General features: G+C 40.2%; 1 protein-coding gene across 2 annotated transcripts in view; it reads left to right on the top strand.

Annotated features, from left to right (window-relative positions):
- ANXA7 (annexin A7) overlaps positions 1-22,738 on the top strand; it is a 54,659-nt gene extending 31,921 nt beyond the window's left edge. The window contains exons 5-14 of one of the 2 annotated variants that reach the window (XM_089656205.1): positions 1,361-1,428; positions 2,396-2,413; positions 7,664-7,769; positions 7,948-8,042; positions 9,699-9,812; positions 10,346-10,516; positions 12,425-12,595; positions 18,199-18,274; positions 18,484-18,596; positions 22,183-22,738. In XM_089656205.1, the coding sequence (XP_089512331.1) occupies positions 1,361-1,428; positions 2,396-2,413; positions 7,664-7,769; positions 7,948-8,042; positions 9,699-9,812; positions 10,346-10,516; positions 12,425-12,595; positions 18,199-18,274; positions 18,484-18,596; positions 22,183-22,305 (1,055 nt within the window). In that variant the 3' untranslated portion in view covers positions 22,306-22,738. The remainder of the gene's footprint in view (positions 1-1,360; positions 1,429-2,395; positions 2,414-7,663; positions 7,770-7,947; positions 8,043-9,698; positions 9,813-10,345; positions 10,517-12,424; positions 12,596-18,198; positions 18,275-18,483; positions 18,597-22,182) is intronic. The other variant, XM_089656206.1, reaches the window with a different exon arrangement.
- The last annotated feature ends 432 nt before the right edge of the window (positions 22,739-23,170 follow it).

The raw sequence follows: 23,170 nt of genomic DNA, 5'->3' as shown, positions 1-23,170 counted from the left end.
TGATTGACAGTCGTAGCTGCTAGTGGCAGCACGGATAGGGCAGGGTGCGTGCCCTGCCTGAAAATGCAAAGTGTGTGTGTGTGTGTGTGATTTTGCGCAGCCTCGTAGCAGTAATTGTGCTATAGGGTGGCGGGAATGCAGTAGTAATCCACTGCTGAAAAAGGGGGGGGAATTCCCCCGCTGGGTAAAGTCATAATGTACAAGTATGCACTGCATACTAGCACATTATGACAGTCTTACCTGTGAAACGTATCTTTCCAGCGGCACCCCATGTCTTCTGACAGTGAATCCATCTTCACCCAGTCTTCCTACTGGGTTCTCTGGCTTCGTTGACGTCACTCCCGCCATGTATGCAGTACACACTGTTTACACATGGGCTCTGAAGGAACAGCACAGGTATGCCTTTCCTTCAAAGTGCATGTGCTGGTGATGTCGCTGGCAGCTACTCAGGTAAATATCTCCTAAACCGTGCATGTTTTAGGAGATATTTATGATGCCTACATGTAAGCCTTATTATAGGTTTACCTGTAGGTACAAAGCACAAAAGGGAGTTTATGCCCACTTTAAGATTTTCTGCAGTGGCGAAGATCCCTTGTTTTGTCACTATCAAAACTTTTTCCCAAAGCACACAGTAGGTCCTTGCTTACCCATCTGAGGCATTTTAAGAGATGGTGGATAAAGAATCAATGGTCCATTGCATTGGAAATCTGAGATTCTCTGGATGAGATTCAATGAGACTGGTGTCCTCTTGCACTCTGATATGTAAACACAAGGTTATTGATGCAGCTCTGCATAGAAACCAAAACTGCATGGTGCAAAATCTGATGCAGCTCTGCATAGAAACCAAAGCTGCATGGTGCAAAATCAGGTGCAGCTCTGCATAGAAACCAAAACTGCATGGTGCAAAATCTGGTGCAGCTGTGCATAGAAACCAAAACTGCATGGTGCAAAATCTGGTGCAGCTGTGCATAGAAACCAAAACTGCATGGTGCAAAATCTGGTGCAGCTCTGCATAGAAACCAATCGGCTTCCAGGTTTTAAAGTCAAAGCTTAATTAAACAAGCTGAAGTTAGAAGCGGACTGGCTTGCTATACTATACTTGCGTATTTGACTTACTGATTACTATGCACAGCTGTACCAGATTCTGAGTGCTCCAGTTTTAGTAAATCTTCCCTAATATTGTTTGCTTATTTACAGGTGTTCTGATTAGCCTCCACTGTAGACTAAACTAAACCTCTCCAGTTCTAGTGGTAAATGCTGGGTTTTAGCAGGAAAGAAAATGATTTTCCAGGTTTTCTTTTAGGGACATCACTGTATATATTGTATCCTAATTTTCTTTACTTTGAATTTGTGTGATCAGGGGGATATCCAACAGGACCTGCACCTGGACATCAGCCAGCAGGACCCGCACCTGGACATCAGCCTGCAGTAAGTGTATTTACTGTCCTGTCTCTGCAGAGTAGCATGTCCTTCCATAACAGCACTACCTAAACCAAGCCGCACATTACATCTGACTGTACAATCTCCTTTGGATCTACCATTAATTATGTAGTGCGAGGTTCCTGCTTGATTGGATACATATTAATTAGTTTATGTAGATCCTCATATTGTATTACATAATTTTGGTAAAACTAAAGTTGATTATACAAAAATTGTGCAACAGGATTATGTGTGTGGTGAGCTAAATTCCACCTTTTTGGGACCATGCTTCACATTACACCCATATTTAGGCCCAGAGACCCACGATTGGAGAGAGTCCTATCTGCCATCACTGCACAGGATTTGGTAGATCTTAATGGCGCACGCGTGCGGTGATGTCACTGCATCTGTAGTGCATTACTTCCTCCAGCACCATAACTGAAGGTCCTTGCCTCATTACAGACCTGGGGCTGGAGGAAGAGGTGCAATGCGATGCAGATTCCAATGCAAAAACTGTTATTTTTGACCAGTTGGGCATTTTTTTTTTATATTTGGAAAAGAAACATTGTATGTGTTGGCTGTGCAGTAATGACACAGTATTACTTATAATATGGAATATACTGTATAATAACTGGTTTCCAAATCCCAGTTCATAATTTAGTGGATTGCTACTTGAAATGAATACAACAGAAAACAAATTGTGAACGAGCTTCAAAGAGCAGCAAATGAGAAATTGTCAAGCATATTTCAGTTTTTTTGTTATACATGACCACTATAGAAATCAGTATTGCTTGTGTGATCTTCTGTTTCCACAGAAGGGGGAGGGGGAGACTAATGGAGGAGTAAAGACAAATGATAACAGACAACTGATTATATTGTTTTGTGAAACCTAGATCTATAGCTCCATAATAGAACTGTAACAAGGGTAATATACATATCTATTGCTTTAAAAAAAAATGTGACTATTATATTGTAGGTCAGCATGCAGTATCAGGTATGTTATGCATTGATGTGAACTGCTCTGTGCACATAAAAATATTGCATGTTTTTTTATTTTATTCTATAACAAGTTTTATTAAAGTGGAGCGCCAGGCAAAATGTTAAATGCACAGCATATATGTGAACAGCCTTGCTTGCCAAAAGATTAGCAATTCCGTTTAGTCAGTCTTGTGATTTAGGCACCCCACCAGATAGCAAAACCAGCTACAGCACTCCCATAGACCTTTCTACAGGCCACAGTGTAGTTGGGATCCAAGTACTAGACTGTCTGTATTGTCCATCTGTGACTGAGTAAGGCAGGAGCATTACCAGCAGCACATTTGTCAGGAGGTTTTCAGGGTTAGGTGGACAGCACTGTGCAGTGAAGCAGACCCTGACTTTTTTAAAATGCTTCCCCTCTCTCTCCTACTATGAACTCTGCTGTGCAGGGCATTACCTACGTACAGATATCAAATCAGATGCAGGTACATCATCAACTTAAAAATAATTTTAGGTTTTCACCTGAACTAAAATGTTACAAATTTTGCACTGTCTGCAGTAGCTGGCACCTCCTGAGGGCACGTGGCCAGGTCAACTTTTAATTTAAACACCCCAAATGCACTGATATGCAAATACTTTCTGAGATGGGTTAGGAGCCTGGCCCCTGCCCCTTCTGTTTTCCTAGTCTCATTATTCTCCCATTATTAGTGGCTTACATGGTCGGTAGTAAAGCTCAGAAGTTGGTAGGGGGCAGAGTCAGGCTTTCAACACATTTTTATTGGAAGTATCATCTCTGTCAGATTAGCAGGCTTTCTGGTCACCAGAGGTACTTGGACCAAAAAGATAGCTGCCAAGCAGGCAACTGGAATTGCCTGCTATGTGCTGATGGTGCAAGATACGGTATAAATGTTCAGCCACTGCTGGGATTTCCACATCTATTGCACACCATATTGTTAGAGGATCATGTCGCTATTCAGAGCAGGAAGCTAGTTGAGCTGCTTTGTGTGTCGCCACTCCAGCATGCACATTGGTATAACAAAGACTGTGCAAGTGTTCTGACGCTCCTAATCCATTCTGCTCCTGTAAACGCTTCCCTAGCTTGTTCCTGAAACATGTAAGAATGACAATGTGCAATACAGGAGAACCCAGCTTGCACACAATGTAGGTGCATCCACTCTTAGCCTGACTTCTTTTCCTTGGGGATAGAGGTTTTGAGTAATCAAGCCAGCAATTTTAAAACTGGAAATTGTGACATGAATTTTAAAATAAATTCATAATTTAGTCATATAGTATTTTCCTTTTGCCTGGAGCTCTGCTCCCCTGTAGCACACAATTTTATTTTGCTACCCAGGATAGTAAAAGCGTACTTGTATTGTGCTACCTAAACAACTCCTTTACTAAAATATGTGGCTTTGTGTAAAACTAGTATATATTGCCATCCTAACAAATGTCTGTTCATACTGAATATATTTTAATTCTTTTTTTGCTGCCCTAATTCTGCCTTATGTTGCCTTTACCATATACCTGCTTACACTGCGATGCTTTATCCTGTGTTACCCTGGCATAAAGCTTGTTGGAGCAAGGTGATTGCATGAGTGTGTGCTGTGTTCGCTAAGGTGTATTACACAGATCTCCAATATCATTCTATGCATGCTCAACAGACATCACCCATAAACATTTCTTGACATTTTGAAGGGGGAGTGTTATTCTGTAAACCTGATGTGGTGCATTTATTTTTTTAACTGCCCGCCTACCAGGGCAATTTTAACATACCTGTTAAAAAAAAAAAAAAGGATTTTTTTTTTTTTTTTTTTTTCTAAAAATTACTTGGAATCTCCAAACATGACATATTTTATTGTCTGAAAGCAGAGGCCCTGGAAAATAAAATGATAGCTTTTGGAATTTTTTTTCACACAATATTTGTGCAGCCATTTTATCAGAGTGCTGTAAAAGTTATTGGGTGCCTGTAAAGCTGCTTGGATTGCTTTTACTGGACAGTAACAGTAATAGGATCATATTCATAGTTTATGCTATCAATAGAGTACTAATTGCAAAGATTTCACAGAGTGCTGGCAATCCCTAAAATGGAGCTTGTTGTTGGACACTATAGGACTCTCTTACTAGTTCAGAAGATGAAAGGAAAGTAAACTGATGAGTGAAAATGGAGAAGTACTGTGTAGTGCATGCATAGCCACAATATTATTATTATTATTTTTTTTTTTAAGTTTGTAAGGATGGGTTAAACCCCCTATTAAGTAATTTTTGCTGTGTTCCTTAAGGGTCATTTCCTTTCACTTCCAGTGAATAACAGGCGTTTTAGGAGGCACTACGTCCACCACCACCTCCTGACGTGTGTGTGTTTATTCATTGTGTTATTTTTTTTATTGCTGAATGGCAATCGCGAGACTGCTGCAACAGAGAGCCCAGCGCATGGCTCCATTGAAATCACTTTCAGCCAGAGTTAAAAATGTTGCATGTGTTAGGATTCAGGTTGGCAGCAATGGAGCAGTAAAACCACGGATTTTACAGCCCTTGGCATCTGTATGAAGTGAGGAGAACTCCCATGATAGTTGTCAAACTAGAACAGGTGTCCTTGTTGATTATGTTCTCTGGTCTCCTGTTCTAGGTACAACTGTAAACTTGTAGCATTTAACATTTTTCCATCACTGTTAAAGTTTTCTCCTGTAACCAGTAGCCTGAATCTACACAGTGGGAACACAGATGGGAATAAAAACCTGACTGGGGTTCTAGCCTGCGTACTCAATCCAAAACTAAAACAAACCATTTCACCTTTTTATATATGCTCTAAAATTGACCAAAAGTTTTTTAGGTTCCCTTTTTGCAACACTGCTGTTCTGTTTGAGGGTGATGATGATATTAGACCAACACGTCATGGCCTAGTAGCATTTGTCTGCTCATAACACCTTTCATTTAATCCTGAGCAGTAGATGTGTAAAGGCTTCATGTGGTAGGTGAAATGGGGATAACTGGGTTGTCTGCTGTTTTGTGGATATTTCTTTAAAGCTGAACTCCAGGCAAACCACTAAATACGTGGTGGAAATGCATATATGGCATTGGTTTTACCTGTTAAATATTTTTTTTCAGTCCATCCATTCATGGTATTTCTGTAGTTCATACAGCGAGCAGAGTAAATTTGGTGACCTGACACTTCTTTGGTGCAGTGAAGCTGTTCAGCCTGGTCACCTACCTGCCCCAGCCTGTGATTGTACGGAGAAGAGGGCAGCAACAGACTTAGACTGGGTTCACAAATGTGCGGGGCCAGTTTGTGTGATTTGTTGAGTCCAGTGTGATTTTCGTTCAGCAGTTCACGTGTGAATTTTTTAAAGTGTACGACACTGGAAACTGCACCTGAACCGGACTGAAAATCATACCTGACTCTTTTTAAAATCGCACTGTGGCCGGCCTGCACATATGTGAACCGGCTCCATAGAAAGCTGGTTTGGTTTGTATGTCATTCAAATCAGATTTGGTTCAAAACGCATACAATTTGCATATGTGAACCGGGCTAAGGAGAGGATTCCTCTAGTCTGTTCTAGTGACAGCATGGTACTTGGCAAATGATGTGCTGCAGCAAACAGAGATTCTTTTAGTGCTGGTGCTCCCTCTTCCAGTCAGTATAGATTTCTTATCTAGATATCATCTTTTATGTTAACTTAAAATAAAAAGAAAAGGCCTTTGAAGGTCGACACCACAAACTGAATGCAAATGTCAGGGGCTGCAAAAGTATTCTACTCTCTTCAATAAGATTGTCTCAAGTTAAGAAGTGTCCCAATGGAACCCAGTATAATACAGAAAGTGGAGTAACCCCAGAGCCGAGTGGGCATAGTTTAGAGTCTCTGCACAATTTTTGTTTATTGCTTGGCAAAGTTCTTCACCAGTATAGCAAGACCTACATAGCAAACAGTAATGTCTGGTACACACATATCCAAAAAAAAAAAAAAAAGGCAGATCTCCACACTAATTCGCAGTGTTAGTGCAGCAAACTCCACCGCTGTGCCTTTGACAGGGGTACTCCCCCCAATGCCAGAACACAATGATCAGCAATTGCCTGCGAGTGCTGATCAAATCCTGGTTTTCTAGCGCGTCTCTTCGACAAAGGCTGGTCGTCAGACTGGCTTCTGTTGGAAAGGACGCTGTGCATACACAGCCACTTTCTATTGAACCGGCCGATATTCGGCCTGTGTACCCAGCCTAACCTGTGTCCATTTTTTTTTTCCCTTGTGTTATTCAAGGGATGTCCACTGCACAATGACTTTTCATAACCCAAAATAATTGACACAAGTATACAGAATAAAATGGAGTTGCTTGAAAAACAGTCCTAAGAGAGCTATGCTTAGGAGTTTTTGCTTTTTTTAATGTTATTTGTGTGAATCCATTATAGCATAAAACTATATGGAAGTGTTCTCATTTAACGTTTCACAGTAAGGGCCCTTTCACACCCAACACAGTAGGATGCAGGTAACTGAATTTTGGAATGCACTCCAACTGCATACCCAGTTATAATCCTATAGGCATAGTTCACATCAGTGCAGTGTAGCGCAGTTTAAAAATAGAGAGCATTTTTAGGCACAAAAAAAAAATATTTTACTGAATATTAAACCTGTCCCTCCCCATTCCACTTCCTGGATCGGTGTATGTGGGGATTGTGGAAAGCCAGTGTAGAGCCATAATGGCATACAGGTGAGTCATAGATGTAGAGTACTTCATCACAATGGTTCTGGAGTACCCTGTGCACTATGACTCCAGACATAAGCATTATAAGGACAACAGAAGAAAAAAGCAGATCTAGGAGAAAATTACAGCAAGGATTTACCCGGAGTATGAAGAAACAGACAGAAATGAGAACACTGGTAAGTTGATTACGGCATGTGTTTATCAGGATAGCCATATCAGTCATAAAGTCTTCAAGAACAGAGTGCAGTGATCACATGGACTCCCCTTCTGCCTGTACCAATGATGGCACATGCTTCTCTACAAACTATGAAGAAATAGGGACCTCAAAGGAAATAGAAGTAAGCCAAGCCTAAAATGCATGATAAATGCAGTGCAAAACGCATGCAAATGCGCATCAAACACACAGCAAGCGCGCGTAAAGTGCAATTCAAATGCATGTAGTCAAAAATGTGCAGTTATTTGCCGTTTCTGGTGTGAATGGGCCCTTAATGTCTGAGTCTCCTGACTCCCATATTTTCACTCGTCTGTTTGTTCTTGTAAGGGATTTCAATTGTTGTTCATTGTTTTGCAGCCTTTTGCAGCAGCCATGACTGCGACCCAGGGCACCATCAAAGCTGCAGCAAATTTTGATGCACTGGCAGATGCGGAAAAGCTGAGAAAAGCCATGAAGGGGTTTGGTATGCATCTTTAATTTTTTTTTTTTTTTTTTTTAAATAAAAATTGGTTGCTGCTGTACTAGAATTTGAACCCTGGTGATTTAGTGGTTGGACAGCTGGAGACCTGAACTTCTGTGCATACAATATGGCAGCTCCTAGCAGCTGATCAAAGTACTGATTTTGTTTTGTTTTTTTGCAGGAACCGATGAGCAAGCAATAATTGATGTTGTTGCTAATCGTTCCGCTGACCAGAGACAGAAAATTAAGGCTGCATTTAAAACTGCTTATGGCAAGGTAAGTTTTATTGCATCAATGTGTACTGACAAGCACACATACCAATGAATGAAGAAAAAAACACAATTTTTCTGTGTGTGTGTGTGTACATACACACAAGAAAAAATTGTGTTTTTTTTCTTCATTCATATATATATATATATATATATATATATATATATATATATATATATATATATAAAATGTGTGTATGTGATGTGATCCTAACCCGGTGTCTGGCATTCTCTAAATGTGGGCAAGTGGGCTACTTTCATTAGGTAAATGTAGCGTTTTTTTTTCATCAGTTTGAGATGCTTTTCAGATCATTCTGAATTACTTGGTTATATTTTTGATATGCTGTTAGCTGTTTTTGTGTTCCCATAGACTGATGCAAAGACTGTCAACCTGGCCTTAAGAATTTTGTAAGCTTGGTGCATTCAGTACCGAATCTTACACGTTGCTGAAAATATGTAATGGCATAATGTGAGCAAGACCTTTTGATGTACTGCTAAATGACAGGGCGCAAACTACAAGCTTTTTTTATACAGCTGTGTGTAGTGCTTCCACACACACCTCACCCCGTAGAAGCTTGTACACACACCCTAGCAACCAGACCCTGATATCACTGTCATTAATCTGTTAAGAGTCCAGTCACTGCCATCTACTTAAAGTGGAGTTCCACCCAAGTGGAAGCTAGTCTTATCTGCCTCCTCTCGCCCTCTCCGCTGCCACATTTGGCACCTTTTGGGTTGGTTGGTTTTGACAGGTAACCACTCCCACTTCCGGCTCAGTTTGTCGTGGTGGAACATGTAACACGTTTCCGATCCTGCAGCTGCCACCCGCTGCCCCCTGTCCCTATGAAAGAAGTACTGGGAGAAGTTCCCCATACTAGCTGCCACTTTTTAAAATCATCGCCCACACGTCCACTTCATTCATTCACAGTGCTGTGTGATTGAATGGACTACAGCCTTGTTGGCTTTCAGCTTGTAGTCCTCAATGGACTACAACGGTGCTGTGAGCGCCGAGGTAATTCATTGATTCTTTCTGTCAGAAGTATCAGCTTGTTTGTCTGGGATGACAGTCTGCAGGAGACTTGCATGGCATCAGTGAACTGCTGATTGCTGGTGCAATGCTTTAGAGGCTCCTAACACAAAAAATAATAAATGCACATTTTTGTTACCGGCAGAAAAATGTGCATTTATTATTTTTTCTGTAAAGGTGAACTTATCCTTTTAAAGGCAAGGTCCTATATACAGGTTTCCACTAAGGAAAAAAGAGCAGAGGGACCCTTGGAAAAATTTTTTTTTTTTTTTCCCCCCCCATTGGTAGTTTCATTTTGCTAACCTGGTTTGGGTCCAATAAAGTCGACTTTTTTTGCAGCCAAGAGTCCTGCTTGGGGTGTTAAACTGGCACTTAGTAGAATTCAGCGCTATATTGCTGCAAGGAAAGTAGGCAGATGTGTATTATGTAATCTAAGTGGTGCATGATATTAAAGCGCACACAACCTTCTGTTTAGGTACTGTGGACCTTAACAGTTACAGTCCCAATAAAAGGCCTTTTCAAAATGACAATCCAAGCAAGTTTTTTTAAACTTACAAGTTTATAAACTGTGTCTTATTTGTATTTACAGGAACCGTTTAAATTATTTTAAACTTTTTTTTTTTCAATTATTTAAAGGATTTGATTAAAGATCTGAAGTCTGAATTAAGTGGAAATGTTGAAGAACTCATCCTTGCGCTGTTTATGCCTCCAACATACTATGATGCTTGGAGTTTGCATCATGCCATGAAGGTATTTCAGTGTTTTAATAAGACTGCAGCATTGAATGTAGGTTCATGAATAGTTGAATTCAGTGGTGGTTGGGGGGATGATGAAATGGTGCATAGCAAACATTGACAGGCTTAGCCAGGGTGTGTTTGAAAGAAGCTAAAAACATAAGGGACAAAGGGGTTCATTTTTTTCCCCCTTTAATATTATGAACTGATAAATTTGCATGTAGAGGAATTGATGGTGTTTGCAATCCAAAATCAAACTATTTATACTCCTTTTTTTCCCCCTCCTTCTATGCAGCCATAAGATGGCTCCATTTCCTATATCCAGAACTGACATTGTATAGTATAGAACTATCCCAAACTCTATAATAAACATTTTTGGTTTTTGTGTGGGGGAAACTACATGCAAGCAGCTTAATACACCAGTCAGTTATGACACTTCTGCCATCTTCCAAACACACATTGTAATTCTGGAGACTTTTTTTTCTTCCCTCCCCCCTCTCCAAGATGCACTTTAACATAATGCCTTAATGTTCTTAATTTTTCCTCTAGGGTGCAGGAACAAAGGAGAAGGTGTTGATTGAGATCCTGTGCTCCAGGACCAATGCTGAAATAAGAAACATAGTAGCAACCTACAAGTCAGAGTTTGGACGGGACATTGAAAAGGATATCCGATCTGACACCTCTGGCCACTTTGAAAGACTGCTTGTGTCTATGTGCCAGGTTAGCTGATTGCTTGTTGTCACAAATTATTTAGAGCATTAAGTGTTACAGTAGAGCTTATTTTAAAGCAGTGATTTAATGTGGCATTCTACGCAAACCACTAAATACACAGTTGAAATACATACTGTATATGGAGATGATGTACTTGCAAACAAGTATTTCTTATTAACACATCAGAGGACACAGGGTATCTTCATATCACACTTTCCTGGCATGAAAAATTTGTCTGGCGGACTTTCTCCACTATCAGTGACTGACTTCAAGGGAGTGGGCTCTTCACCCATAAGTGTTTGAAGAACTCTGTAGAAGGTAGGGAACAATGGATGTGGATCTTCTGGCATCCAGGTTCAGTGCAAAGCTGAACAGATTCATATGCAGGATCAGGAACCTCCAAGCATTCATGGCGGATGCTGTCTTTCTACCTTGTCTACTTTGCAGGATTCAAGTGGAAGGTATCCTGGTGATTCTGATCACCCAAGCCTGGCCCAGGAAAATTTAGTACTCCAACAAACTTGTTAGTGGACGAGCCATGGACATTTCCGGATTGACCCAACCTCCTGTCCATTTTATACCCTTTGGCTTTAATGGCATGACTGTTGAAGCCAAGGCCCTAAGAGACGCATGTCACTGATTCTGTTTAGTCATTCTTAACCTGTTAAAGGCTAGAAAGGAGACTTTGAGGAAGATTTACCACAGGACCTGGAAGTCTTTGGTTTTTAACTGGTGTAAGGCTAATGGACTTTATCCTTGTATGTCATGGGACATATCCTGGCATTCTCCAATGGAGATGACCACGATTTGGCCTTGAGTACAATCAAAAGTCTGATTTTTGGCTATGGCAGTTCACATTGGGAGACTTAGTGCTTTGCATTTTTGGTGTGTGTTTGGACCCATCTGGGCTAATCCTTTAGTTCTGACATGGAACATATTTCTGGTTGCTATTCCTTTGGCTTGACAACAACATAAAATCCCAAGCGCAAAGTTCAAGAAGTCATACGTGACTAAATGGATAAAGTCTACAAATGGTCCCAGGCAGCTATGCAAAAAACACTTGGAGTGGTGACAGAACACAATATTTAGATAAAACCACACTCAGGACCTCTGGTAGACGTTTTATCACAATTAAGATTCCTTATTAGATTCACTGTGAGTTAGTCACAGTAATACCGCTCCATAGGCTTCAATAGTAATTCATAGTGTGAAGACAATTTTTAAAACCAAGGAGTAATGGGGCATAGACAATAGTCTCTTGCTGAATATTTGGGTCACCTCCCTGCCCACGGATCTCTGATTGGTGCATAAAGAAGCAGAACCCACAGATATTCCATTGCTCACCCTGTTCTCTCCTGTTGGTGCCTACTTTCCAAAATGGGGACATTTTTGGGGACACTAAAAAAAAAAATGGACAAAGGTAGGAAAACAATTTTAAGTCGTCCCCACCCCCTTTTTTTTCTATATAGTAAAAACCCAGTGATTACTAAATGCCTCCAAAAATAGCTTGGTCCATCTCAAAAACCGACAAAAATGTTATTTGGATATTGTTGGGTGGCAGAGTATTTGTCAAACTAACATGGCACTGGAAACTGAAAAATAGCCTGGTAAGGAGGGGGCATATACAGGTAGGTACTCAAGTGGTTAAATGTGACTTAAATTCTATGAACTATTCACATCACTTTTAAATGTAGACTGTCATGTAAAAATTAAGTTGTTCTGTGATAACTTCCATAGCTGCAGCGACATTTAAACCATGATACATAAAGTACTATTGATTTCCTATCTGATATACTCTTGAACTAGAGAGGGCCTCTTGGAATTCTGTCTATTGCATATTAACTATAGGACATTTTGTGGTAACCTAGTTTGTCTTTGAGGGTTGCTAAATGCTGAAAGTGCATCTGCTTTCCTCAGGGCAATCGGGATGAAAATACCAGTGTGAACATGCAGCAAGCTGAATCTGATGCCCAGCGCCTCTATCAGGCCGGTGAAGGAAAGTTGGGAACAGATGAGTCCGCCTTTAATTTGGTGCTGGCAAGTCGAAGCTATCCACAGCTGAAAGCGGTTGCCGAGGCTTATGCCAGGGTAAGGAGTGTAAAGTAATGGGTCCAGCCTTTAGAATTTGTGGCCACAGTCTAATTCTTCATATTTCTTTGTGTAGTCTTTATACTTTGACTTTTTAGCTATATGCCTTTTTTTTCTACTGCAATTATTTCACAATTACAGGAAAGTTGATCACCTTACAAGTTGTTTCATGTGTATGTATTAAGCTTTGTTGCTAAACAGTTGTGCTGTCTGCATCTCAGAATTCTATGGTCTTTTTTTATTGTGTTGTGTTTTTTCAAAGTTCATAGTGATTTTTGTATTATGTGAATACTAGGTAAAATGTCTACAGTTTGTCAATTACTCATTTCACATAGAATACAGATGTACAGTGCTCAGCATAAATGAGTACACATTTGGCAGAAAACCTTTACTTTCCTTTCAGAATCAACATTTTCTATGGGGACACTATACTACAAAATACTCCCACAAATGTGGGCCATTGATTGCAAGCAAGATTTGTTAATTTGCACTCACAAAAAAGTATTTTTTCCAACAAATTCATTCAAGACCGTGTTGCAAAAATGAATACACCCCAAGGAAAGTCTTAGGAGCAAAGCTAAATTTTAGACAACAAAATCCAAATTAACAAGAATTCAACTACAGGTGGGTCTAATTATTCATTAAACAGGTGTCTAGCACACAGTTGATTTACAAAAGGGCGTTACTTAACAAAGAAAACCCCTTCCCATTTCATACTGTCAGCAATCGCAGCACATGGAAGAGAAATGTCACAAGGCCTGAGAAAATTTTCTTTACACAAAAAAGGTGAAGGCCACAAGAAGATCAGCAAAGCTTTACTTATCACTCAGAATACTGTAGCAAAAGTTATACAAAAATTTAGCAAAGATCTCATAGAGATGTCCAGGCCGCCCACGGTTAACACCTTGACAGGAGCATCTGATGAGAAGGTTTGAAGAAAATCACCATGCAAGTTCACTGCAGTTATCTAAAGAAGTAGAAAGCCAAACTGGGGTGATTGTTTCCAGTGATACAACACAGTGTACAGTGCAGAGAAATGGCATGCATAGGTGTTGTTTATGAAAGAAGCCTCTTCTAAAGCCCATGCACAAAAAAGCCCGCCAAGAATTTTCCAGGGCCCATGCTGAAAAAGACAACTACTGGGACTCTGTACTCTGGAGTGATGGGACCAAGATAAATGTTTTTAGAACTGATGGCTTCAAAACTGTATGGCGTCGCAAAGGTGAGGAGTACAAAGAAAATTGCTTGGTGCCTACAGTGAAATGTGGTGTACTGCTGGTGTCTGGGAGCTGCATTTCACTGATGGTATCATGAATTCACAGATAGAGAAGATCCATCACTTCGTGCCCTTGGTCGTCATGCACTTTTTCCAACATGATAATGATCCAAAAAACACATCTAAGGCCACTTTTTTATTTCTGAAGAACAGGGTGAAAGTGATTCAGTGGTCAAGTATGTCTCCTGAGCAGAATCCAATTGAACACCTATGGGGAATTCTAAAGAGAAAAGTTGAGCATCACTCTCCATCCAATATCCAGGCTCTAAACGAGATCCTTCTTGAAGAATGGAAAAAGATAGATGTTGCAATATGTAGCCAACTTGTTCATTCCATTCCATGTTTACTTTTGTTGTGGGGTGTATTCATTTTTGCATCAACTAATTTGAGTAAAGCTGAAGATTTTGTAATCTGTTATAATAACCTTACTTTCATATAATGAGCTAAACAAATGTTCTATAAAACGTATGTCAATTTTGGAAATTGTTCTTGTGTTCATTGAGATTGATTAAATCTTACTTTTTCAAAAAGGGGTGTACTCAATTATGCTGAACACTGTATGTTAAATTCTTGCCATTGCTAGTCCCTGCTGTGACCTGGAAGAGGCATAATACCATATTACTGAGCTGTGTAAAGCCAATCTATTTTGCTTGCTGTTTGCACCAAGTTATAAAAATTAAAGCTATGGGTAACTGATGTATAGAGGCAATGTGGAAAAGATAAAATACAGTGAAGGAAATAAGTATTTGATCCCCTGCTGATTTTGAATGTTTGCCCACTCACAAAGAAATGATTGGTCTAAAAATCGAATGGTAGGTTTATTGTAACACAGAGACAGAATAGCAACAAAAAATTCAAAAGAAATGCATGTCTAACAAATTATGCTCTGATTTGTATGGTCATGAGGGAAATAGGTATTTGATCCTCAGACGTTTCCTGTAGTTGGCCACCAGGTTTGCACACATCGCAGGAGGGATTTTGGCCCACTCCTCTTAGCAGATCCTCTCCAAGTCATTAAGGTTTGGTGGCTGACATTTGGCAACTCAAACTTTTCAGGTATCTCACAGATTTTCAATCGGATTAAGGTCTGGAGACTGGCTAGGCCACTCCAGGACCTTAATGTGCTTCTTCTTGAGCCACTCCTTTGTTGCCTTGGCCGTGTGTTTTGGGTCATTGTCATGCTGGAACACCCATCCACGACACATTTTCAATGCCCTGGATGAGGGAAGAAGGTTCTCACCCAAGATTTGATGGTACATTGCCCCATCCATCGTCCCTTTGATGCGGTGCAGTTGTCCTGTCCTCTTAGCAGAAAAACACCCCCAAAGCAGAATGTTTCCACCACCATGTTTGACAGTTGGGATGGTGTTCTTGGGGTCATAGGCAGTCTTTTACCAATTGTTTTCTTGGCGACTGTGGTCCCAGCTGCCTGGAGATCATTGACAAGATCCTCACGTGTTGTTCTGGGATGATTCCTCACTGTTCTCATGGTCATTGACACTCCACGAGGTGAGATCTTGCATGGTGCACCAGACCTAGGGAGACTGACAGTTGTTTTGTGTTTCTTCCATTTGCGAATGATTGCACCAACTGTTGTCACCTTCTCACCAAGCTGCTTGGCGATAGTTTTGTAGCCCAGCCTTGTGTAGGTCTACAATCTTGTCCCTGACATCCTTGGACAGTTCTTTGGTCTTTGCCATGGTGGAGAGTTTGGAATCTGATTGTTTGATTGCTTCTGTGGACAGGTGTCCTTTATACAGGTAACAAAATGAGATTAGCAGCACTCCCTTTAAGAGACTGCTTCTAATCTCAGCTTGTTACCTGTATGAAAGACACCTGGTAGCCAGAAATCCTGCTGAATGATAGGGGATCAAATTTTACTAATTGCCCTCATGAACATGCAAATCAGTGCATAATATGTTAAACATGCATTTCTTTTGAATGTTTTGTTGCTATTCTGTCTGGGTTACAATACATCTACCATATGATTTTTAGACTGATCCTTTCTTTGTGAGTGGGCAAACATTCAAAATCAGCACGGGATCAAATACTTATTTCCGTCACTGTATACTTAATATACTCTGCAGCAGCTACCAAGACATTATCTTGTATTAAAAGGGACTGTGCTCTGTGTAGAGGCAAAATTGTCAGTCTGAAGGCTGTGGATGATGATACACCAGTTCACCAAAAGGATAGGAAAGAAAATATAGGAAAGAATGCTGAGAAGAGAAACTAAATTGAAACCAAGGACATTACATACTAGGAAGGATTATCTGTAGTTAAATTAGGTAATCAAACCACCTTTGCTAATATCAGGTGTGAAATAACTACATATAAATTGCCCACATGAGAAGATTTAATGGCAAACCACTAGTTTTAAAGTGAAACTAAAAGTGGGCGCATACACTCTCCAAATACCATGAACCAAATAAAAAATGAAAGCTATTGCACCTTTCCTCCAAGCAAAATTACTGCCTGTGCAGAACCATAATGCCATTCACATATTACCAAAAGTGAAATACAAATATAGTGAGCCCTATGTACACCTGCACCATATCGGTGCGTTGCAATATTGTTGTAGCTGCCCCTTTTAAGAGCAAGTGCTTTTTTGTAGATGCCCCTTTAAGAGCACCTAGTGGTGCTCCTAGTTAATGGTATGGTTTTGCACAGGTAGTAATTTTAGCCTTGGAGGAAAGGCGCCATATCTCTTTGTTATCACTAGTTGTAAAGAGAGCCTGCATTGAGAATATGGAGGCTGCAGTAGTTAGTCATTTGGACAGGATTTTTAGAACAGAGGTTAATACTTTCAGATGTACTGTCCTGGACCATGTAAGCACAGTGGCTAAGTGGTTAGCACTTCCACCTGGCAGTACTAGGGTCATTGGTTTGAATCCCAACCATGGCACCACCTGCGTAGAGTTTACATTTTCCCTGTGCCTGCGTGGGTTTACTCCGGGTACTCTGGTTTCCTTCCACACTGCAAAGACGTGCTGGTTAATTGGATCCTGTCTAAATTGGCATTAGTATGTATGAATGTGAGTTAGGGACTGTAGATTGTGCACCCCTTGAGGGTTAGGGACTGATGTGAATGCGTAAATTGATGGCACTATATAAGTACCTGTAATAAATAAATAAAAAATAAGCAGACAGAAGTTGTGTTGCCACTGAATGAATACTGAAGCCTGGACTGCCAGGCAAGTGGTCATTTGGAAGGTAAGGATGAATGCCACCCCATCCTCTCTCTTGGTACAAGTTGAATGTAAGCTCAGTTTACAAGAGCACCCCTTGCAATTATCTTCTACTAGAACTGCCTCTTAACAGATTTTAAAAATAAAGACCTAGAAGTATTGTCCCTTAAAGAACAAAGTATAAAGGGTCAGCTACATGTATAAAAATACTGTGCGGAAAGTTCAGGAATTTATCAGATTGCAACTAGAGATCAGGAAAGAATTCCATGTGTTAAATCAACCTTGTCTGGCCTATCCGTAATCCCCAATGCCAGCTTTTTGCAAGAGAAGTATACTTACCTCTGGTGACCTACAGCTCCTGTCAGTTGGATGCATTTGCCATTTCTGGGAGTGTTAGATTCCCACAATTCGCTATAGTTCTCCGACTTGACTACTACACTCAGCAGTTACTTTGAACTGTAGCATTTAACACTGCCAGGGCTGTTGGATGCTTGTGTCCTCCCATCACACATGTTCAAAGACTTCATGGCTGTAGCACAGAGGGGAGACACTGACACTGTGTGGAAGCAATCAATGGCAGCGCTGCCACCTAAATGCTTCTACCCGAGAGGAGAGAGCTGCTGCTTGCATGCAGGGCTGAAGGTAAAAACAAAACTACCTGCTTATTTCATTCCTGAACAATGTTAGTAAACACAAAGTTAGACCTACATTTTTTTATTATATTAAAAAGGGCAAATTACAGATTCAAGTTTATGCACCTTTTCTCCATCGTAAGACTATTTGTTTTTAAGTGTAGTGGTTGTACATGCTTAAGGTTTTTTACCTGAATGCCTGCTATGTACTTTCAGTGGTGAGTTTTAGCAACAGGGACAGGAACACAGCCTCAGCTCTGGACTGATAACCTCCTAAGGAATCCCCAGACACACTGGTCCAACCTGAATAGCAGAGTTCTGTATGAACTGGAACACAGATGGGTAGCTGCAAATTTTGATCTTTGGTTTAGATACCCTTTAAACCCTGGAGAGGGAATACATATCCAAACCTGCTAGGATTTTTGTTTCTAATAGTTTTTTTTTCTCCAATCTGAAAAAAAATATTTTGTGACACCATTAATAAATGTCCTCCTTGGTCATTTATAGATTTCAAAGCGGGACTTGCTAAGCGTCATCGGCCGTGAATTTTCTGGCTACATAGAAGATGGACTAAAGGCAATCTGTAAGTATGAGCTCTAGTCTGTCTGAAAATGACACAATAAAGGCAATGACGTGTTTTCACAGTGGTAGATATCCCACACATTGTAATAATGGTACAGGCCAGTGTAAGCAGAGCACTTTACCTAGTGCTCAAATTATCGCCGTTCTGGTTTATATAGCATGGTCAAGGTGAATTGATCCTATGAGTAATATGCTGATTTCTTCTTACAGTACTGTGTGCTATGAACCGTCCAGCCTATTTTGCAGAAAGACTTTACAAGGCCATGAAGGGAGCTGGTACAGATGATTCCACTTTGATTCGAATTGTGGTTACTCGAAGCGAGGTATACTTTTCTTCTTCCATACAGAGGAATGCTCTTTATTTTGACGATTTATAAAAGTTTAAATGCCTAACTAGGAAGGAAATAACCTGCACTTAAGTACTGTGTATAAATGCTTAGTGATACATAAATGTTAAATAGAATGTCATGATTGGGCTTATAATTTAAGACTGAAGAGTCATAGCTGTACTTTAATTGTTTGAGCCCAAGGCTGACTTTTCTGTAATGCACCTTGCATCATTCTGAAAATCTCCTGTACCCACTAAAGCATTTCTACATTGCAACACTGCTGAGTCTAACCGCTTTCCCGCCACCCTATAGCAGAAATGCTGCTACAGGGCGGCAGGGGTGCGCAACATTGTTTATGTACATATAAGTGATTTTGCATTTCCGGGTAGGGGGTGCGAGCCACGCACACGCCTTACCTTTGCTGCCCTTCGTGGCCTCGGCTGTCAATCACCGACACTCGGTGATTGCAGAGTATTACCTATGGGGTAGAGAACTGTATGTAAACAATACAGTTATATCCCTCGTCACCTCTTGCACACTGCTTTTGTATGGCTCTGCATAGCAGAGTGGAAAGCACACACAGCCTCACAGTAAACTGTGCAGTTAGCCCCTTCCTGCCCAGTGCCATTAGTACAGTGTTCGTGCTTATTAGCACTGATCACTGTATTGGTGTCAGTGACACCAAGTCAGTCCCCCCCCGTCAGAATGCCCATCGCAGTCCCGCTATAAGTTGCTAATCGCTGCCATTACTAGTTAACATATTCAATCTATAGTTATATAATGGATATGGGCTGAAAGTGCACACTCTCAGGTTTAATTTGAGGGTATGTACATCCAAATTGGAGGAAGGGTTTAGGAATTACAGCTCTGATCAGTAGCCATCCCTTTTTTTTTTTTTTTTTTTTTTTTTTTTAGCAAAGACATGTAGCAGAATACATTTTGCTCTAAATTTATGCCGAAATTTGATTTATTAAAATTTTTTTATTAGACATGTTTAACCATTAGCCGCCCGGCCAATGGCCGTTTGGCGGCTTCAAATGTGCTGCTGTATTCCGGGTGCACGCCATTTGGCGTGCTCCCGCACATGCGCAGTTTGCGCTAATGCTGAGCGGCGCAGCAGCGCGATCTGTCACCGGCCGCGTACCTTGGACACGGCCGATGACAGATCTGAGTACCGGCCCCCCGTTGCAGGTACCATGTGACCTGCTGTGACCAATCACAGCAGGTCACATGACAGTTGTATACAATGGATGGCTTCATTCCATCCATTGTATACTAGTGCCTAGCTGTGAATGGTCATAGCTAATCACATGCACATGTCATGTGATTAGCTGTGACCAAATCACAGCTAAGCACAAAAAAAAAGCTGAATGAATCGATTTCATTCAGGTAAATGCTTGCTTATAGCAAAGTAATTATTTGCTATAAGCAAATTGTGTGTTAAAAAAAAAAAAAAATACTGATCACTTCCCCAAAGTAGTACAATGTTACTATGGTAACACTGTACTACTTTGGTCATAGTAAAATATGAAAAAAAATTTAAAAAATGTAATAAAAAATTAAAAATAATAAAAAAAATATATTTTTTTTTCATACTGTCACCAGTCAGTATCCCTGTTCACTGCCATGCCAGTTATATGATGACGCTGTACTGCACTGGTGACAGTATGTAAAAAAAAAATAAATAGTGAAAATAGATTTTTAAATTTTTTCATTTTCCGAAAAATTATGACAAAAAAAATACAACTTCAAAAAACTCGCCATGCCTCTTATGAAATACGTCGGACTGTCTACTTTGCAAAAAGGGGTCATTTGGGGATATCTGTACTATTCTGACATTCTTGGACCTCTAGAAATTAGATTGGCTGTCAGTACTTCAGGACTGATCAATATTCAGATCTATACCATAGTTTGTGAACTCTATAACTTTCCTACAAACTAAATAATACATCCTAATTTGGGTTATTTTCACCAAAGACATGTAGCAGAATACATCTCGGCCTAAATTTATGAAGAACAATTATTTATTTGTAAACTTTTATAACAGAAACAAAGAAAAACGTGTTTTGTTTTTTTCCCAAAATTTTTGGTCTTTTTTTGTTTAGCAAAAAATAAAAACCCCAGCGGTGATTAAATACCACCAAAAGAAAGTTCTAGTTGTGTGAAGAAAATGATAACATTTTAGTTTGGGTACAATGTTGTATGACCGCGCAATTGTCATTCAAAGTGTGAGAGCGCTGAAACCTGAAAAATGGCCTGGGCAGGAAGGTGTAAAATTGCACGGTATTGAAATGGTTAATAGCAAAAAGTCAAAAATATTGTGTTTTTCTCAAAATTGTCAGTCTTTTTTTGTTTTATAGCGCAAAAAAATAAAACCGCAGACACTCAAATACCACCGAAAGAGAGCTCTATTTTTGGAGGGAAAAAGGACATAGATTTAATTTGGGTGCAGCGTTGCATGACTGCGCAATTGTCAGTTAAAGTAAAGCAGCACCGTAATGCAAAAAATGGCCTGGTCAGGAAAGGGGGTAAATCCTCTGGAGGGCAAGTGATTAATAACAGTGTAGGGTATTTTTTTTATTTTGTCTCTTGCAATGTGTTGGCAGTCCTTTAGAATGAATGAGTTCCATTTGATGCAATGCAGCAAATTCGAAAGATGTGAAGGGTTCCTAACACTTTAGCTATCCTTTCACACTGGAATAGGCCTGTCTAACATTTGCTGCCCTGTCAGAAGTTAAACTTGTTATGCAGTCTCTCAATGATGTTCCTGCCATGGTCATGATACTGTGTGATAGCAGTGCTGGTCAGATGGGTAAACATGGATATCATTGAGGGTTTGAGTACACAGTAGATTCTTGGTCATATAACTGTCAAATTTTTAGGTAGAAATCCTACTGTAAAGCCCAGCGCCCAACCACTGGTGTAGCACTAGGGGTAAGAATGGCCCGTCTGTCTCATTCTGTTTTACACTTCCTCAGGCAGCATATACTGGAACTTATCCTCTCCATTCTCCTTCTGTAACCACTTAAAGCTGCTTCTCTTCTCCCTCCTGCTGGCCTTTGACGGTTGCAGGAGGAAAATGTTCATTATGCTATTCAAGATGGATTCAAAATTCTGAACCACTTCATTGTGGGCCGCCACATGTTACCAAATTAAGTGGCCCTCGCTCTTCAAAAGGTTGAGCTCCCCTGCTGAACCCAAGCTTTACCTTGAGGCTAAACAAGTCCTCTTTGTACAAATACATGGCAGTTTTGTGCAAATCCTGCATGTGGTACACACACCTACCTAAAACCTGCAGTGGTTGCTAAATAAAAGCTTTTGGGAAGGTGATAAAAACAATGGTTTAAAGCGGTGTCCCCTTTTTCCTGCTCCTTTTGTGCTGTATATGGGCAGGCAATCTTCAGATGTACTCCATACTCAGATCCCCAGTGCACTCCAGGCTTAGAGCATCATATTTATCCAGTTACATTACCTGAAAGCTCCTAATGACACTCCCTCTTTCTGTCCTTTAAAAAAAAAAAAACAACATTTGTTCTTTGTGTTTTATTTACATTTACTAACCTAGTTTTCACAATTTCAGATTGATCTTGTACAGATCAAACAAGGTTTTGCACAGATGTACCAAAAGAGTCTTTCTTCCATGATCCAGGGTGATACAAGTGGAGACTACAGACGTCTGCTGCTAGCAATTACTGGCCAGTAGGATCCATACTATGAAAGCAGGATGAGTGGAATCCTTTATGTATGAAAGTTAAAGAAATATCTTGTCTACTACTGGATCTGAAAAGTGTCAATATGTAGAGCAATTGGGTCGTTGTGGCCCTTTGTGGTATATTTAAAAAAAAAAAAAAAAAAATTGCCTTATCCAAAAATCTGTTGTTTTTTTTTTTTGTTTGTTTTTTTTTTTCCACAGAATTTTTAGAATGACAAAATCTGTCTCTTCAATAAATAGAGCGCATTGCCTTTTCAAGCCATACTGACCAATATGGCCAGATTGTCCCATGTATCTTATGTCCCTTTGGGAAAACCATTGTACTTCATTATAACAGTGATGACCTAGGTGTGTAGCTGTACCCTTATTCACTGCAATGTTAAATGCACATATAGCATGAATAAATATATATTTTCTAATGAGACTTTCTTGTACTCCGTTGTATTATCATTTGATGTGTAGATAAACTTGTAACATTTGGTGGGAGAGTTGATGCTTTCAAGTAAACTACACATTTCCATACTGACATGGGGTCTAACCTACTGCTAGTGGTAACACTGATGATCAGTGTAGCCCCAGCAGTGCCACATGTCGGTGTCCATCAGTGCCTTGTGTCAGTGCTCGTCAATGCCACATATCAGTGCCCATCTGAGCTGCCTATCAGTGCCGCCTAACAGTGCTGCCTATCAATGCCTTCTCATCAGTGCAGCCTATCAGTGCCCACCACTGCAACCTCATTAGCGCATATCAGTGAAGGAGAAAAAGAACTTATTTACAAAATGTTTTAACAAAAACTAAGAAACTTTTTTTCCCCCAAAATTTTCAGTGGTTTTTGGTTTGTTTTAGCAACAAATAA

Source organism: Staurois parvus, unplaced genomic scaffold (assembly GCF_062004578.1).
Source record: "Staurois parvus isolate SC_StPar_1 unplaced genomic scaffold, SC_StPar_1.0 ptg000894l, whole genome shotgun sequence".
Taxonomy (NCBI): domain Eukaryota; kingdom Metazoa; phylum Chordata; class Amphibia; order Anura; family Ranidae; genus Staurois; species Staurois parvus.
The sequence above is the reverse complement of the archived record's forward strand: the minus strand, read 5'-3'. Positions and strand labels throughout refer to the sequence as shown.